The sequence below is a fragment of the Hypanus sabinus genome, chromosome X1, assembly GCF_030144855.1.
Source record: "Hypanus sabinus isolate sHypSab1 chromosome X1, sHypSab1.hap1, whole genome shotgun sequence".
Taxonomy (NCBI): domain Eukaryota; kingdom Metazoa; phylum Chordata; class Chondrichthyes; order Myliobatiformes; family Dasyatidae; genus Hypanus; species Hypanus sabinus.
The window spans coordinates 30848265-30868137 of NC_082738.1; the positions used below are offsets into that span (position 1 = coordinate 30848265).

The window sequence follows — 19873 nt, forward strand, 5'->3', positions numbered from 1 at the left end:
ACCCCTCCCCATCTCTGTGACCCCCTTCCTCCCCTGCACCCCTCCCCATCTCTGTGACCACCTTCCTCCACACACCCCCCATCTCTGTGACCCCCTTCCTCCCCTACATCCCTCCCCATCTCTGACCTCCTTCCTCCCCTAGACCCCTCCCCATTTCTGTGACCCCCCCCTCCCCTACACCCTTCCCTCTCCTACTCCCTTCCTCATCTGTGTGACCCCCTCCCTCCCCATCTCTGTGACCCCCTTCCCTCCCCTACACCCCTCCCCATCTCTGACCTCCTTCCTCCCCTAGACCCCTCCCCATTTCTGTGACCCCCCCTCCCCATCTCCGTGACCCTCTCCCTCCCCATCTCTGTGACCTCATTCCCCCCTACACCCTTCCCCATCTCTGTGACCTCCTTCCTCCCCTACATCCCTCCCCATCTATGTGACACCCTCCCTCCCCTACACCCCTCCCCATCTCTGTGACCTCCTTCCTCCCCTACATCCCTCCCCATCTATGTGACACCCTTCCTCCCCTACACCCCTCCCCATTTCTGTGACCCCCTCCCTCCCCATCTCTGTGACCTCATTCCTCCCCTACACCCTTCCCCATCTCTGTGACCCCCTTGCTCCCCTACATCCCTCCCCATCTCTGTGACACCCTCCCTCACCTACACCCCTCCCCATCTCTTGACCCCCTCCCTCCCCTACACCCTTCCCTCTCCTACACCCTTCCCCATCTCTTTGACCCCCTTCCTCCCCTACACCCCTCCCCATCTCTGTGACCCTCTCCCTCCCCTACACCCCTCCCCATCTCTGTGACCCCCCTCCCTCCCCTACACCCCTCCCCATCTCTGTGACACCCTCCCTCCCCTACACCCTTCCCTCCTCTGCACCCCTCCCCATCTCTGTGACCCTCTCCCTCCCCATCTCTGTGACCCTCTCCCTCACCTACACCCTTCCCCATCTCTGACCCCCCCCTCCCTCCCCTACACCCCTCCCCATCTCTGTGACACCCTCCCTCCCCTACACCCCTCCCCATCTCTTGACCCCCTCCCTCCCCTACACCCTTCCCTCCCCTACACCCCTCCCCATCTCTGTGACCCTCTCCCTCCACTACACCCCTCCACATCTCTGTGACCCACCTCCCTCCCCTACACCCCTCCCCATCTCTGTGACCCCCCTCCCTCCCCTACACCACTCCCCATCTCTGTGACCCCTTCCCTCCCCATCTCTCTGACTCCTTCCCTACACCCCTCCCTATCTCCGACCCCCTCCCTCCCCTACACCCCTCCCCATCTCTGTGACCCCCTTCCTCCCCATCTCTGTGACCCCCTACCACCCCTACACCCCACCCCATCTCTGTGACTCCCTCCCTCCCCTACACCCCTCCCCATCTCTGTAACACCCTCCCTCCCCTACACCTCTCCCCATCTCTTGACCCCCACCCTCCCTTACACCCCTTGTCTCCCCTACACCCCTCCCCATCTCTGTGACCCCCTTCCTCCCCTACACCCCTCCATCTCTGTGACACCCTCCCTCCCCTACACCCCTCCCCATCTCTGTGACCTCCTTCCTCCCCTACACCCCTCCCCATTTCTGTGACCCCCTCCCTCCCCATCTCTGTGACCTCATTCCTCCCCTACACCCTTCCCCATCTCTGTGACCCCCTTGCTCCCCTACATCCCTCCCCATCTCTGTGACACCCTCCCTCACCTACACCCCTCCCCATCTCTTGACCCCCTCCCTCCCCTACACCCTTCCCTCTCCTACACCCTTCCCCATCTCTTTGACCCCCTTCCTCCCCTACACCCCTCCCCATCTCTGTGACCCTCTCCCTCCCCTACACCCCTCCCATCTCTGTGACCCCCCTCCCTCCCCTACACCCCTCCCCATCTCTGTGACACCCTCCCTCCCCTACACCCCTCCCCATCTCTTGACCCCCTCCCTCCCCTACACCCTTCCCTCCTCTGCACCCTCCCCATCTCTGTGACCCTCTCCCTCCCCATCTCTGTGACCCCCTTCCTCCCCTACACCCCTCCCCATCTCTGTGACCCTCTCCCTCACCTACACCCTTCCCCATCTCTGTGACCCCCCCTCCCTCCCCTACACCCCTCCCCATCTCTGTGACCCCCTTCCTCCCCTACACCCCTCCCCATCTCTGTGACCACCTTCCTCCACACACCCCCCATCTCTGTGACCCCCTTCCTCCCCTACATCCCACCCCATCTCTGACCACCTTCCTCCCCTAGACCCCTCCCCATTTCTGTGACCCCCCCCTCCCCTACACCCTTCCCTCTCCTACTCCCTTCCTCATCTCTGTGACCCCCTCCCTCCCCATCTCTGTGACCCCCTTCCCTCCCCTACACCCCTCCCCATCTCTGACCTCCTTCCTCCCCTAGACCCCTCCCCATTTCTGTGACCCCCCTCCCCATCTCCGTGACCCTCTCCCTCCCCATCTCTGTGACCTCATTCCCCCCTACACCCTTCCCCATCTCTGTGACCTCCTTCCTCCCCTACATCCCTCCCCATCTATGTGACACCCTCCCTCCCCTACACCCCTCCCCATTTCTGTGACCCCCTCCCTCCCCATCTCTGTGACCTCATTCCTCCCCTACACCCTTCCCCATCTCTGTGACCCCCTTGCTCCCCTACATCCCTCCACATCTCTGTGACCACCTTCCTCCACACACCCCCCATCTCTGTGACCCCCTTCCTCCCCTACATCCCTCCCCATCTCTGACCTCCTTCCTCCCCTAGACCCCTCCCTATTTCTGTGACCCCCCCCTCCCCTACACCCTTCCCTCTCCTACTCCCTTCCTCATCTCTGTGACCCCCTTCCTCCCCTACACCCCTCCCCATCTCTGTGACCACATTCCTCCACACACCCCCCATCTCTGTGACCCCCTTCCTCCCCTACATCCCTCCCCATCTCTGACCTCCTTCCTCCCCTAGACCCCTCCCTATTTCTGTGACCCCCCCTACCCTACACCCTTCCCTCTCCTACTCCCTTACTCATCTCTGTGACCCCCTCCCTCCCCATCTCTGTGACCCCCTTCCCTCCCCTACACCCCTCCCCATCTCTGACCTCCTTCCTCCCCTAGACCCCTCCCCATTTCTGTGACCCCCCCCTCCCCATCTCCGTGACCCTCTCCCTCCCCATCTCTGTGACCTCTTTCCCCCCTACACCCTTCCCCATCTCTGACCTCCTTCCTCCCCTACACCCCTCCCCATTTCTGTGACCCCCTCCCTCCCCATCTCTGTGACATCATTCCTCCCCTACACCCTTCCCCATCTCTGTGACCCCCTTGCTCCCCTACATCCCTCCCCATCTCTGTGACACCCTCCCTCACCTACACCCCTCCCCATCTCTTGACCCCCTCCCTCCCCTACACCCTTCCCTCTCCTACACCCTTCCCCATCTCTTTGACCCCCTTCCTCCCCTACACCCCTCCCCATCTCTGTGACCCTCTCCCTCCCCTACACCCCTCCCCATCTCTGTGACCCCCCTCCCTCCCCTACACCCCTCCCCATCTCTGTGACACCCTCCCTCCCCTACACCCCTCCCCATCTCTGTGACCCCCTTCCTCCCCTACATCCCTCCCCATCTCTGACCACCTTCCTCCCCTAGACCCCTCCCCATTTCTGTGACCCCCCCCTCCCCTACACCCTTCCCTCTCCTACTCCCTTCCCTCCTCTGCACCCCTCCCCATCTCTTGACCCCCTCCCTCCCCTACACCCTTCCCTCTCCTACACCCTTCCCCATCTCTTTGACCCCCTTCCTCCCCTACACCCCTCCCCATCTCTGTGACACTCTCCCTCCCCTACACCCCTCCCCATCTCTGTGACCCCCCTCCCTCCCCTACACCCCTCCCCATCTCTGTGACACCCTCCCTCCCCTACACCCCTCCCCATCTCTGTGACCCCCTTCCTCCCCTACACCCCTCCCCATCTCTGTGACCACCTTCCTCCACACACCCCCCATCTCTGTGACCCCCTTCCTCCCCTACATCCCTCCCCATCTCTGACCTCCTTCCTCCCCTAGACCCCTCCCTATTTCTGTGACCCCCCCTCCCCTACACCCTTCCCTCTCCTACTCCCTTACTCATCTCTGTGACCCCCTACCTCCCCATCTCTGTGACCCCCTTCCCTCCCCTACACCCCTCCCCATCTCTGACCTCCTTCCTCCCCTAGACCCCTCCCCATTTCTGTGACCCCCCCTCCCCATCTCCGTGACCCTCTCCCTCCCCATCTCTGTGACCTCTTTCCCCCCTACACCCTTCCCCATCTCTGTGACCTCCTTCCTCCCCTACATCCCTCCCCATCTATGTGACACCCTCCCTCCCCTACACCCCTCCCCATCTCTGTGACCTCCTTCCTCCCCTACACCCCTCCCCATTTCTGTGACCCCCTCCCTCCCCATCTCTGTGACCTCATTCCTCCCCTACACCCTTCCCCATCTCTGTGACCCTCTTGCTCCCCTACATCCCTCCACATCTCTGTGACCACCTTCCTCCACACACCCCCCATCTCTGTGACCCCTTTCCTCCCCTACATCCCTCCCCATCTCTGACCTCCTTCCTCCCCTAGACCCCTCCCTATTTCTGTGACCCCCCCCTCCCCTACACCCTTCCCTCTCCTACTCCCTTCCTCATCTCTGTGACCCCCTTCCTCCCCTACACCCCTCCCCATCTCTGTGACCACCTTCCTCCACACACCCCCCATCTCTGTGACCCCCTTCCTCCCCTACATCCCTCCCCATCTCTGACCTCCTTCCTCCCCTAGACCCCTCCCTATTTCTGTGACCCCCCCTCCCCTACACCCTTCCCTCTCCTACTCCCTTACTCATCTCTGTGACCCCCTCCCTCCCCATCTCTGTGACCCCCTTCCCTCCCCTACACCCCTCCCCATCTCTGACCTTCCTCCCCTAGACCCCTCCCCATTTCTGTGACCCCCCCCTCCCCATCTCCGTGACCCTCTCCCTCCCCATCTCTGTGACCTCTTTCCCCCCTACACCCTTCCCCATCTCTGACCTCCTTCCTCCCCTACACCCCTCCCCATTTCTGTGACCCCCTCCCTCCCCTACACCCCTCCCCATCTCTGTGACCTCCTTCCTCCCCTACACCCCTCCCCATTTCTGTGACCCCCCCCCTCCCCATCTCCGTGACCCTCTCCCTCCCCATCTCTGTGACCTCATTCCTCCCCTACATCCCTCCCCATCTCTGTGACCCCCTTGCTCCCCTACATCCCTCCCCATCTCTGTGACACCCTCCCTCACCTACACCCCTCCCCATCTCTTGACCCCCTCCCTCCCCTACACCCTTCCCTCTCCTACACCCTTCCCCATCTCTTTGACCCCCTTCCTCCCCTACACCCCTCCCCATCTCTGTGACCCTCTCCCTCCCCTACACCCCTCCCCATCTCTGTGACCCCCTCCCTCCCCTACACCCCTCCCCATCTCTGTGACACCCTCCCTCCCCTACACCCCTCCCCATCTCTGTGACCCCCTTCCTCCCCTACACCCCTCCCCATCTCTGTGACCCCCTCCCTCCCCTACACCCCTCCCCATCTCTGTGACACCCTCCCTCCCCTACACCCCTCCCCATCTCTGTGACCCCCTTCCTCCCCTACACCCCTCCCCATCTCTGTGACACCCTCCCTCACCTACACCCCTCCCCATCTCTTGACCCCCTCCCTCCCCTACACCCTTCCCTCTCCTACACCCTTCCCCATCTCTTTGACCCCCTTCCTCCCCTACACCCCTCCCCATCTCTGTGACCCCCTTCCTCCCCTACACCCCTCCCCATCTCTGTGACCCTCTCCCTCCCCTACACCCCTCCCCATCTCTGTGACCCCCTCCCTCCCCTACACCCCTCCCCATCTCTGTGACACCCTCCCTCCCCTACACCCCTCCCCATCTCTGTGACCCCCTTCCTCCCCTACATCCCTCCCCATCTCTGACCACCTTCCTCCCCTAGACCCCTCCCCATTTCTGTGACCCCCCCCTCCCCTACACCCTTCCCTCTCCTACTCCCTTCCCTCCTCTGCACCCCTCCCCATCTCTGTGACCCTCTCCCTCCCCATCTCTGTGACCTCATTCCTCCCCTACACCCTTCCCCATCTCTGTGACCCCCTTGCTCCCCTACATCCCTCCCCATCTCTGTGACACCCTCCCTCACCTACACCCTTCCCCATCTCTGTGACCCCCCCTCCCTCCCCTACACCCCTCCCCATCTCTGTGACCCCCTTCCTCCCCTACATCCCTCCCCATCTCTGTGACCACCTTCCTCCACACACCCCCCATCTCTGTGACCCCCTTCCTCCCCTACATCCCTCCCCATCTCTGACCACCTTCCTCCCCTAGACCCCTCCCCATTTCTGTGACCCCCCCCTCCCCTACACCCTTCCCTCTCCTACTCCCTTCCTCATCTCTCTGACCCCCTCCCTCCCCATCTCTGTGACCCCCTTCCCTCCCCTACACCCCTCCCCATCTCTGACCTCCTTCCTCCCCTAGACCCCTCCCCATTTCTGTGACCCCACCTCCCCATCTCCGTGACCCTCTCCCTCCCCATCTCTGTGACCTCATTCCCCCCTGCACCCTTCCCCATCTCTGTGACCTCCTTCCTCCCCTACACCCCTCCCCATCTCTTGACACCCTCCCTCCCCTTCACCCCTCCCGATCTCTGTGACCCCCTTCGTCCCATCCACCCCTCCCGATCTCTGTGACCCCCTCCCTCCCCTACACCCCTCCCCATCTCTTTGACCCCCTCCCTCCCCTACACCCCATCTCTTTGACCCCCTCCCTCCCCTACACCCCTCCCTATCTCTGTGACCCCCTTCGTCCCATCCACCCCTCCCAATCTCTGTGACCCCCTCCCTCCCCTACACCCCTCCCCATCTCTTTGACCCCCTCCCTCCCCACACCCCTCCCTATCTCTGTGACCCCCTTCGTCCCATCCACCCCTCCCCATCTCTGTACTCCCCTCCCTCCCCTACACCCCTCCATCTCTGTGACACCCTCCCTCCCCTACACCCCTCCCCATCTCTTGACACCCTCCCTCCCCTTCACCCCTCCCAATCTCTGTGACCCCCTCCCTCCCCTACACCTCTCCCGATCTCTTTGACCCCCTCCCTCCCCTACACCCCTCCCTATCTCTGTGACCCCCTTCGTCCCATCCACCCCTCCCAATCTCTGTGACCCCCTCCCTCCCCTACACCCCTCCATATCTCTTTGACCCCCTCCCTCCCCTACACCCCTCCCTATCTCTGTGACCCCCTTCGTCCCATCCACCTCTCCCCATCTCTGTACTCCCCTCCCTCCCCTACACCCCTCCATCTCTGTGACACCCTCCCTCCCCTACACCCCTCCCTATCTCTGTGACCCCCTTCGTCCCATCCACCTCTCCCCATCTCTGTACTCCCCTCCCTCCCCTACACCCCTCCATCTCTGTGACACCCTCCCTCCCCTACACCCCTCCCCATCTCTTGACACCCTCCCTCCCCTTCACCCCTCCCGATCTCTGTGACCCCCTTCGTCCCATCCACCCCTCCCGATCTCTGTGACCCCCTCCCTCCCCTACACCCCTGCCCATCTCTTTGACCCCCTCCCTCCCCTACACCCCTCCCTATCTCTGTGACCCCCTTCATCCCATCCACCCCTCCCAATCTCTGTGACCCCCTCCCTCCCCTACACCCCTCCCCATCTCTTTGACCCCCTCCCTCCCCTACACCCCTCCCTATCTCTGTGACCCCCTTCATCCCATCCACCCCTCCCAATCTCTGTGACCCCCTCCCTCCCCTACACCCCTCCCCATCTCTTTGACCCCCTCCCTCCCCTACACCCCTCCCTATCTCTGTGACCCCCTTCGTCCCATCCACCCCTCCCCATCTCTGTACTCCCCTCCCTCCCCTACACCCCTCCATCTTTGTGACCATCCTCCTCCTCAACACACCTTCCCATCTCTCTGATCCCTCCCTGTTTTCAGCAACCCCACTTACCCTTGTCATTTCCCACCAGCATGTCTACCACTTTCAAGGATCCATGTCCTCAAAGTCTCTCTGTTCTCCAACACTGCCATGTTGCGAAGGGATTGGAGTCTGAGACTGGAAAAGCTGTGTTCTAGTTGCACAGGCGCCATTAAGGCCACACCTGGAACACATCGCACTTTTCTGGTTCCTCGACCTAAGAAAAGGACCCAATCGTGTTTAGAGTGTCTACGGGAGATTTGCTGTGATAATTTCTGTATGAGAGTGTTGTCCGATGAGGAGAGGCAAAACCATTTGATTCTTTATCTTGTGGAAGTTAGAAGAAACTTTAGAAGTGTGGAATTTGGAAGAAATGAATATATTGAAACATGTCAGCCCCACAGGGGACTGGATGGGAGATATGCTTTCAGCAGTAGGAAGGGTACAGACCCTTCAGCCCATGATGTTGTGCTGACCTCTCAACCTACTCTAAGATCAATGTTACTCTTCCCTCTGACACTGCCCGTAATATTATTGTTACATAGTCAGAGTCATAGAGCACTACAGCATAAAAAAAGGATCTTCAACCAATTTAGTCCATCTAAACTGTTATTCTGCCTAGCCTCATTGATCTGCACCTGGGCTAAAAGTCCTTCCATCCATGGAGTTACACAAACTTCTCTTAAGTGTTGCAATTGAACCCACATCAACCACTTCCTCTGATAGCCTGTTCCACATTCGCACCACAAGTTCCCACCCAGGTTCCCCTCAAATATTTCACCTTTCATCATCAAACTATGACCTCTAGTTCTAATCTCAGTTAACTTCAGTGAAAAAAGCCTGCCTGCACTTACCCTATCTATACCTCTCATGAAGATGGTGGGGTGGCGATTCATCTCCATCAAAGAAGGTGTAAGGCGCTCCTTCTGTCTGCGGTTCTGTAGGTCACCCGTTCCAAGGTGTAGCACCTGCTTAGCCTCATGATCAGGGTCACGTGAAGCTATGGAAAGGTGGTGGATGGTCATATGAACAGCTGGTGCATATCGCAAGTCCTGGTTATGCGACCACTGACAACAGGCAGAGTACTGATAATGGCTGGGGTTACCCGTCTTGTCAGGACACCGCCCAGAAGAAGGCAATGGCAAACCACTTCTGTAGAAATTTTGCCAAGAACGATCATGGTCGTAGAAATACAATGGTCGCCTACATTGTACGACTTGCACATAACAAGCAAACGATATCTCATAATTTTGTGTCCATCTATCCCCTCATTCTCAAGAGCTCTAGGGAATAAAGTCCCAACCTATTCAACCTTTCTTGATGACTCAGGTCCTCAAGTCCTGGCAACACCTTGTATAATTTTCTCTGCACTCTTTCAATGTTATTGATATCTTTCCTATAGGTAGATTACCAGAACCGCACACAATAATTGAAACACAGCCTCACCAATGTCTTTTACAGCTCCAACATAACATCCCAGCTCCTATACTCAATACTTTAATGTATGAAGGCCAATGTGCTAAAAGCTCTTTATGACCCTATCTCCATGTGACACCATTTTCAAGGGATTATAGATCTGTATTCCCAGATCCCTCTGGTCTACTGCACACCGTATAAGACCTACCCTGGTTTGTCCTCCTAAAGTGCAACACCTCACACTTCTGCATTAAATCTGCCATTTTTCAGCCTATTTTTCAAGCTGGTCCAGATCCCTCTGCAAGCTTTGATGGTCTTCCTCGCTGTCCACTGCACCCCCAATCTTGGTGTCATCCGCAAATTTGCTGATCCCGTTAACCACATTATCATCCAGCTCGATGATGGAGATGACAAATAACGGACCCAGCACTGATCCCTGCAGCACATCACTAGACACAGATCTCCAGTCAGCGAGGCAACCATCTACTACCACTCTCTGATTACACTCACTAAGCCAGTATCCTGAATGCCAAACAACTGAACCTTCTGGACAAGTCTCCCGTGCTGGAGTTCGTCAAAGCATTGCTAAAGTCCATGCAGGCAGCGTCCACTGCCTTTCCTGCATCAATTTCCCCAGTAACTTTGAAAATCTCTAAAATTGGTTAGCCGTGACATACTACATACAAAGCTATGTTTAATTTCCCTAATAAGGTCCTGTCTATCCAACTACTTAAATACCTGTTTCTTAGAGTGCCTTCTTATAGTTTACCCAGTATTGATGTTACGCTCACCGGTCTATAATTTCCCTGCTTATTTTTAAAGCCTTTCTTTTACTGAGTACAGGGAAAGCCTTTGTACTGCATGCCATCTATACAGATCAGATCATTACACAGTGTATTGAGATAGAACAAGGTAAAACAATAACAGAATGCAGAATAAAGTGTCACAGTCACAGAGAAAGTGCAGTGCAGGTAGACAATAAGGTGTGAGGGCCACAGCGAGGTAGATTGTGAGGCCAAGAGTCCATCTTATTGTACTAGGGGATTAATTGTCTTATAACTGCAGTGTAGAAGCTATTCTTGAGCCAAGTTCGACGTACTTCAGGCTGTTGTCTGATGGGAGGGAGGAGAAGAGAGAATGTCTGGGGTGGGAGGGGTCTTTGATTTTGCTGGCTGCTTTACTGAGACAGTGAGAAGAGTAGACAGAGTCCATGGAGGGGAGGCTGGTTGCTGTGACGTTCTGAACTGTGCAGTTTTCTGCGGTTACGGGCACAGCAGTTTGCATTTGGATAGGATGTTTTCTGTGGTGCATTGATAGGCTAGAGAGGAGGCATGGTCATTTAAAACTGAGATGTGTGGGAACTTGTGAAATTCCTGAAGAGGTGAGGGGGAGGTCACTGTCCAAAAGAGGAGGGTTGATGAGTATTGAGTCATAGAGGGCTCTGGGGAAAGTGGAGAGGAAGAGGAGGTGGGGACTGGGGCAGGTGGGAGGTTAGGAGAACAAATGGTAAGGGTGAGACGGGAGGGGGATGCATGGTAGAGAGAAGGTAGAGACACACCCTTAACCCCTCCCAACCTTTCTGATTTTTGTTCGTTCTTTAGGAAGAATGTGGAGAAGCGGGCTCTCTTGGACAACATGGACGGTGTATTCCTGGCCATCGATGAGATTGTGGATGGAGGGTATGCCCCAAGATATTCCCCCTCAGCCCATTCACCAGGGAAAGCGCTGTTCATACCCCTACAGACTCTTTCCTCATTGGAAGGAACAGTTTCTCTCCCAACTCCTCACACCCCTCTCCCTCCCTCGGGCAGCACATTCCAGGCACCCACGACTGTGTGTGTGGAAAAAAAGTATTCAATACTTCAATATCCTGGGGAGAAAGATACTGTCTATCTACTTCATCTGTTCCTTTTGTAATCTAATAAACCTCAGTCTCCGTTGCTCCAGAGAAAACAACCCAAGTTTGTCCAACCTCTCCTAGTAGCTCACACTCTCTAATCCAGACAGCATCCTGGTGAATCTCCTCTGCTCTCTCTCCAAAGCCCCCACACCCTTCCTGTAATGGGGCAACCAGCACTGAATGCAGTGCTCCAGATGTGGCCTAACCAAAGTTCTATGATGTTGGAATGTAACCTCTTAACTTTTGAACTCAATGCTTTGACCAATAAAAGCAGGCATTACATAAGCCTTTTTAACCACCCTACCACCTATGTAGCCACTTTCAAGGAGCTATGAACTTGGACTCTAAGATCCCTCTGCTCACCAACACTGTTAAGGATTTTGCCCTTAACGGTGTCCTGTCTTCTTCCATTTGCCCTACCGAGGTGCAACACCTCACCTTCATGTGGGTTAAACTCCATCTGCCATTTCTCACCTATGTCTGTTACTGATCTATATCCCGTTGTATTCTTTGCCAGCCTTCTACACTACCCACAACTCCACCAATCTTGGTATCATCTGCAAACTTACTAACCCACCATCCACATTTTCATCCAGGTCACAAATAGCAGAGTCCCAGTGCAGATCCCTGCAGAACACCACTAATTGCAGACCTCCAACTCAACTAAGTCCCATCGACCACTACCCTCTGTACTCTATGTGCAAACCAGTTCAGAATCCAGACAGCAGATCCCATGCATCGTAATCTGGATTAGCCTCCCATGAGAGACTTTGTCAAACGCCTTACTAAAATCCATGTAGGCAACATCCAGTGCCCTACCCTCATCAATCTCTCTTGTCACCTCGTCAAAAAACTCAGTCAAGTTGGTAAGATACAGTTTTGCCCACGCAAAGTCATGCTGGCCATGGGGTGTCATGGTAGTGTAGAGGTTTACAGTACAGGAGATTACAGCTGCTGCCTGTCAGGAATTTGTACGTTCTCCCCATGATCACGTGGGTTTCCTCCCATAGTCCAAAGACTCTCTCCCCCCCCCTTCCCCCTCCCCCACCCCATCTCTCTGTCCCACCTCTCCCCTCACTTGCCCCCATACCCTCTCTGTTCCATTTGCTCCCCCGCTCTTGCTCTCCCTCTCCACCCATGAGTCCCCCTCTCTCCCCTACATCTCTCCCTGTTCCTGTGATTCCTTCCCTCCCCCACACTCCTCCCTCCTGACCCCTCCTCCCTGTTCTGTGTGAACCTCCAGCTCCTGCACCTCTCCCTGTCTCGATTTGTTTTTCTTCCCTGGTTATACCCAGCTGACTGAACATTCTCTCGTGTTGCAGTGTGATCCTCGAGAGTGATTCACAGCAGGTGGTGCAGAGAGTGGCACTAAGGGTAAGATTACTTTCCTTTCCTGTCCCCCAACTCCCCCTTTCTGCACTCAGAGACTTGCCAGCTCAGCCCTTGCCAGGCTTTCCTTGACTCCTTAGCCCAGCTCATTGGCTCCATCTGCTGGGCAGCACTGCCAATTTCAGTGAATCTGAAAAGTCACAAGAGACTCTGCAGGTGCTAGAAATTTGATGTTATTTTATTAAATCTTGAGGAAACACACAAAAAGCTGGAGGAACTCAGCAGGTCAGCAGGTAGCATTAGTGGAGATAAATGAACAGTTGATATTTCGGGTTGTGATGAAGCGTCGTGGCCTGAAGAGTCAACTGTTTATTTGTCTCCATCAATGCTGCTTGATTTGCTGAGGGTCAAAGTGGAGTTTATTGTCACACACAAAGGTGCGTGGGTGCAATGAAAACCTTGCTTGCAACAGCATCACAGGCACAGAACATCAGAGACAGAGCATTCACAGGAAAAACACACACAATTTTTACAAGAAAGAACATGTTTGGAACAAAAACAAAATTCACTTTAGTGCCAAGAGGTGGTGATGAGCATTGCACCAGTTGGCTCAAGAACCGAATGTTAGCTGTTCCTGAACTTGGTGTAGCTTCTGTACCTCCTGCCCGATGGGAGCTGTGAGAAGATGGGACGGCCCGGATGGTGGGGATCTCTGATGATGGACGTTGCCTTTTTGAGGTAATGCCTCCTGGAGATACTAATGATGGTGGGGAGTGATGTGACGCAGAGTCCACTGCTCTCTGCAGATTCTTGCGTTCCTGCCCAGCCCCTCTTACAAGAAAGAACACAAATAGGACACAAAAAGTCTGTTTCAATGCAATGTTATCATAACTGGTCACGGTGTTGCTGTACTGAGGTGGTGATCAGGGTTGTGCCGGTTGGTTCAGGAACCGAATGGTTGAAGGGAAGTAGCTGTTCCTGGACCTGGTGGTGTGGGACTTCAGGCTTCTGTACCTCCTGCCCGATGGGAGCTGTGAAAAGATGGGATGGCCCGGATGGTGGGGATCTCTGATGATGGACGTTGCCTTCTTGAGGCAGCACCTCCTGTAGACACTACCCATGGTGGGGAGGGATGTGTCTGTGATGTATTGGGCAGAGTCCACGACTCTCTACAGCTTCTGAAGCATTTGAATTGTCTTATTAGCCCGTGACACAGCCATTCAGGATACCTTCAACAGTACATCTGTAGAAGTTTGTTAGGGTGTCTGGTGACAAGCTGAAACTCCTTAATCTCCTATGAAAGTAAAGACACTGTGACTGTGTCTGTGTGCTTGGCCTGGGAGGAGTTATCTGAAATGTTAACACCCAGGAATTTAAAGTTGCTCACTTTCTCCACTGCTGATCCCCTGAAGGACACTGGCACTTGTTTGCCCTCCTTCCCCTTTCTGAAGTCAATGAACAGGTCTTCAGTTTTACTTACATTGATGACTTGATGTGGGAGGGGCAGTGAGGAGGGAGCAATGTGGTAGAGACAAACAGGACAGTGCAGTGTGGGGAGGGGTGGCGAGGAGGGAGCGCCGTAGAGCAAATTGGAATTGGTTTATTATTGTCACTTGTACTGAGATAGAATGAAAGCTTGTCTTACGCTCTGTTCATTCAGATCAGATCATTACACAGTGCGTTGAGGTAGAACAAGGTAAAGCAATAACAGAATGCAGAATAAAGTGTCACAGTTACTGAGAGAGTGCAGGTAAACAATGGGGTGCAAAGGTAATGACAGGATAGATTGTGAGGTCAAGAGTCCACCTCATCATACTAGGGACCATCTAATAGTCTGATACCAGCGGGATAGGAGCTGTCCCTGAGCCTGGTGGAACGTGCTTTTAAGCTTTTGTATCTTCTGCCTGATGGGAGAAGAGAGAATGTCTGGGGTGGGTGGGGTCTTTGATTATTCTGTCTGCTTCACTGAGGCAGTGAGAAGTGTGGACAGAGTCCATGGGGGAGGGGGGGTTTCCATGATGTGCTGAGCTCTGTCCACAACTCTCCCCGGTTTCTACCGGTCACGGGCAGAGCAGTTGCCATGATGCATTCAGATAGGATAGTTTCTGCAGTACACTGATAAAAATTGATGAGGATCAAAGGTTGTACAAGACATTTGTGAGGCTGCACTTGGAGTACTCTGTACGCTTTAGATCCTGCTATTGGAAAGATACAATTAGACTGGAAGGCATGCAGAAAGAAAATATGATGGCGAGGAAGGAGTTGTGTGGGAGGGTTAGTGAGGAGGGAATAGTGTTTTGCAAAAGCAGACTTATTTTGGCTTTTTGGCCTCTTGCTGTGCATGTCTCAGTGTCAGGGTAATACTCTGTCTACTGTAGACAACACAGGACCATGGAGTACAAATGCATGTTTCGCTGAAAGTAGACAGGGTGGTGAAGGAGGTGTTTGGCACGTGGCCTTCATCAGTCAGTGCACTGAGTACAAGAGTTGAGATGATGTTATGCTACAATTGAACAAGATGTTGGTTACACTGAGAGTACTGTCTACAATTTTGCTCACCCTATTGTAGAAAATATGTAATAAGCTGGAAAGAGTGCAGAGGAGATATACGAGGATGTTGCTGGAACTCAAGCAACTGAGTAACAGAGAGAGGTTGGTCAGTTCTTTATTCCTTGGAGTGTGACCTTATGAAAGTATACAAAATCACGAGAGGCATATTCATTTTCCCCAGGGTTGGAAATTCAGGAACAAGAGGGCACAAGCTTAAGGTGAGAGGGGAAGAGATTTAATAGAAACCTGAGGGCCAGCTGCCAGAAGATTTGTTGCGACAGGTACATTATCATGTAATAGTTATTTGCTTAGGTACGTGGATGGGGAATTTTTAGAGCAGGGATTTCCAAACCTGAAATCCACAGACCCCTTGTTTAATAGTAGGGGTACATGGTATAAAAAAGGTCGGGAACCCTTGGTTTAGAGGGATGTGAGCAAATGGGACTGGCTGAGATGTGAATTTGGGTTGGTATAGACCAGTGGACCAAAGGGCCTGTTTTTACACTGTGACTCTTGCTGTTAAGTCCCCAGAATAGGATTCTGTCTCTCTCACACACTCTCTCTCTCTCTTCACAGGCTGATGATGTACCCTTGACAGAACAGACTGTTGCACAGGTAAGCCTCACCGGCCACTGTGTCCCACTTCTCCACAGGGTTGTTGGGGTGGGACGTTTGCTGATGGGGTGGTGGTAGGGATAATAAACTCCTAGCAACAATCCCACACGTGCCCCTCGATTCCATGCACTGTCCACCCTCTCTCCCTGCTTCAGCCCTCTAAAGACTCCTCCCCTAACCTGCCAGACCCCACCTTGACCCCATTGACTCTCCTGAGCCTCCTTGAGCCCCTGCCCCCCACCCGCTCCCGACCATCAACCCACCGGGCCACCACTCCCGTGACCCAGACGCCTGCCTGACATTCCCTTGCCGTCTACCCTCCTGCCACTCCCCAGCATGAGCCAACTAATCTCTCCCCCTCTTTCCCCCCCACCACAGGTCCTTCAGTCGGCCAAGGAGCAGATCAAGTGGTCTTTACTGCGATAGACACAATACCGGACACATTCCTTCTCTCTGCTGACATTCCCGGGGTCCCAGCACTGATACTGGACTGTAAATCTATTCCCCCCCCACCCCCACACAGAATCTCCACATAGAGGAGGTGTAAGCCCCACCATTCCCCAGGGACGTACTTTCATTCACAAGTGCACTGAATTGTGGGTTGCAGAGCAAGGATGGGACATAGGGTGACAGTGACAGAGTTCAGGAGGAAAAGAGGGGGAGTGAACCCACTCTCACCCTCCACTCAAACTGTCTCCTCTTCAGTTAGCCCTGAAGAACCTTGACTGAGCCGGTTACTCTCTCAAACCACTTCATACCCCTCTATCTGAATACATCCCATTTCTTGCACCGACCCCTGATGCCCAATCAGTGCTCTCTCCAGTGGATCCCCACTTAACTGTGGTCTTCAATAAACTCCTGTTAAACTGATCTCTTGTCTGCACGGCTGATTCAAGATTTGGACACAAGTTTCAATCTCACAGATACTACTGTCTGTTCCCAGTGTGGGTCTGACCCAGGGATAGGGAGATAGGAACTGTGCACAGTGCTCCCGGTGTGTGTCTGACCCAGGGATAGAGAGATGGGAACTGTGAACAGTGGTCCTGCTGTGGGTCTGACCCAGGGATAGGGAGATGGGAACTGTGCACAGTGTTCCCGGTGTGGGTCTGAGCCAGGGATAGGGAGACGGGAAATGTGCACAGTGCTCCTGCTGTGGGTCTGACCCAGGGATAGGGAGACGGGAACTGTGCACGGTCCTCCCGGTGTGGGTCTGACCCAAGGACAGGGAGACAGGAACTATGCACAGTGTTCCGGGTGTGGGACTGACCCAGGGAAAGGGAGACGGGAACTGTGCATGATGCTCTCTGTGTGGGTCTGACTCAGGGATAGGTAGATGGGAACTGTGCATGATGCTCCCTGTGTGGGTCTGACCCAGGGACACGGAGACCAAAAACTGTGCACAGTGCTCCCGGTGTGGGTCTGACCCAGGGACAGGGTGACGGGAACTGTGCACGGTGCTCCCTGTGTGGGTCTGACCCAGGGACACGGAGACCAAAAACTGTGCACGGTGCTCCCAGTGTGGGTCTGAGTAAGGGATAGGGAGACGGGAACTGTGCACAGTGCTCCCGGTGTGGGTCTGACCCAGGGAAGGGAGACAGGAACTGTGTACGGTGCTCCTGGTGTGGGTCTGACCCAGGGAAGGGAGACAGGAACTGTGCACAGTGCTCCCCCTGTGGGTCTGACCCAGGGACAGGGAGACGGGAACTGTGTACTGTGCTCCCTGTGTGGGTCTGACCCAGGGACCAGGGGACCAAAAACTGTGCACGGTGCTCCCGGTGTGGGTCTGAGCCAGGGACAGCGAGATGGGAACTGTGCACGGTGCTCCCTCTGTGGGTTGACCCAAAGAAAGGGAGTTGGGAACTGTGCACAGTGCTCCCGGTGTGGGTCTGACCCAGGAATAGGGAGACCAAAAACTGTGCCCGGTGCTCCCGGTGTGGATCTGAGCCAGGGATAGGGTGACGGGAACTGTGCACAGTGCTCCTGGTGTGGTTCTGACCTAGGGATAGGGAGATGGGAACTGTACATGGTGCTCCCTGTGTGGGTCTAACCCAGGGACCAGGGGACCAAAAACTGTGCACGGTGCTCCCGGTGTGGGTCTGAGCCAGGGACAGGGAGATGGGAAGTGTGCACGCTGCTCCCTCTGTGGGTTGACCCAAAGAAAGGGAGTTGGGAATTGTGCACAGTGCTCCCGGTGTGGGTCTGACCCAGGAATAGGGAGACCAAAAACTGTGCCCGGTGTTCCCGGTGTGGGTCTGAGCCAGGGATAGGGTGACGGGAACTGTGCACAGTGCTCCTGGTGTGGTTCTGACCTAGGGATAGGGAGATGGGAACTGTACATGGTGCTCCCTGTGTGGGTCTAACCCAGGGACAGGGAGACCAAAAACTCTGCACGGTGCTCCCGATGTGGGTCTGAGCCAGGGATAGGGAGACGGGAACTGTGCACAGTGCTCCTGGTGTGGGTCTGACCTAGGGATAGGGAGATGGGAACTGTACACGGTGCTCCCTGTGTTGGTCTGACCCAGGGACATGGAGACCAAAAACTGTGCACGGTGCTCCCGGTGTGGGTCTGAGCCAGGGGTAGGGAGACGGGAACTGTGCACAGTGCTCCCGTTGTGGGTCTGACCCAGGGACAGGGAGTCCAAAAACTGTGCATAGTGCTCCCGGTGTGGGTCTGACCCAGGGACAGGGAGACGGGAACTGTGTACGGTGCTCCTGGTGTGGGTCTGAACCAGGGATAGGGAGACCAGAACGTCTGCGTGGTCCTCCCCTTGGGGGTCTGACCCAGGGATAGGGAGACAGGAACTGTGCACGGTGCTCCCGGTGTGGGTCTGACCCAGGGACGGGGAGACGGACACTGTGCACGGTGCTCCTGGTGTGGGTCTGACCCAGGGACAGGGAGACGGGAACTGTGCACGGTGCTCCCTGTGTGGGTCTGACCCAGGGACGGGGAGACGGGAACTGTGCACGGTGCTCCTGGTGTGGGTCTGACCCAGGGACGGGGAGACGGGAACTGTGCATGGTGCTTTCAGTGTTGGTCTGACCCAGGGACAGGGAGACCAGTACTGTGCACGGTCCTCCCGGTGTGGGACTAACCAAGGGATAGGGAGACGGGAACTTTGCATGGTCCTTCCGGTGTGGGTCTCACCCAGGGTCAGGGAGTCCAGGAACTGTGCACGGCGTTCCCGGTGTGGGTCTGACTCAGGGATAGGGAACTGTGCACGGTGCTCCCTGTTTGGGTCTGACCCAGGGAAAAGGAGATGGGAACTGTGCATGGTGCTCTCTGTGTGGGACTAACCAAGGGATAGGAAGATATGAACTGTACACGGTGCTCCTGGAGTGGGTCTGACACAGGGATAGGGATACAGGAACTGTGCACAGTGCTTCAGGTGTGGGACTGACCCAGGGACAAGGAGACCAAAAACTGTGCACGGTGCTCCCGGTGTGGGTCTGCGCGAGGGCCAGCGAGACCAAAAACTGTTCACGGTGCTCCCGGTGTGGGTCTGAGCCAGGGATAGGGAGATGGGAACTGCGCACAATGCTCCCGGTGTGGGTCTAACCCATGGACAGGGAGACCAAATACTGTGCACGGTGCTCCCGGTGTGGGTCTGAGCCAGGGATAGGGAGACAGGAACTGTGCACGGTGCTCCCGGTGTGGGTCTGACCCAGGGACAGGGAGACGGGAACTGTGCACAGTGCTCCTGGTGTGGGTGTGATTCAGGGATACGGAGATGGGAATTGTTCATGGTGCTCCCGGTGTGGGTCTGAGCTAGGGACAGGGAGACCAAAAACTGTGCACGGTTCTCCCGGTGTGGTTCTGAGCCAGGGGTAGGGAGACGGGAACTGTGCACAGTGCTCCCGGTGTGGGTCTCACCCTGGAATAGGGAGACCAAATACTGTGCACGGTGCTCCCGGTGTGGGTCAGAGCCAGGGATAGGAAGATATGAACTGTGCACGGTGCTCCCGGAGTGGGTCTGAGCCAGGGACAGGGAAATGGGAACTGTGCACAGTGCTCCCCCTGTGGGTCTGACCCAGGGACAAGGAGACGGGAACTGTGCACAGTGCTCCCGGTGAGGGTCTGACCCAGGGACAGGGAGACCAAATACTGTGCACGGTGCT

At 55.6% G+C, this 19873-nt stretch overlaps 1 protein-coding gene across 1 annotated transcript in view; it reads left to right on the forward strand.

The window, feature by feature from the left end:
* The window catches only part of copz1 (COPI coat complex subunit zeta 1), a 31551-nt gene extending 14924 nt beyond the window's left edge, over positions 1-16627 (forward strand). The window contains exons 6-9 of the mRNA XM_059956203.1: positions 10965-11042; positions 12586-12637; positions 15719-15757; positions 16136-16627. Of these exons, the coding sequence (XP_059812186.1) occupies positions 10965-11042; positions 12586-12637; positions 15719-15757; positions 16136-16183 (217 nt within the window). The 3' untranslated portion in view covers positions 16184-16627. The remainder of the gene's footprint in view (positions 1-10964; positions 11043-12585; positions 12638-15718; positions 15758-16135) is intronic.
* Positions 16628-19873: the final 3246 nt, after the last annotated feature.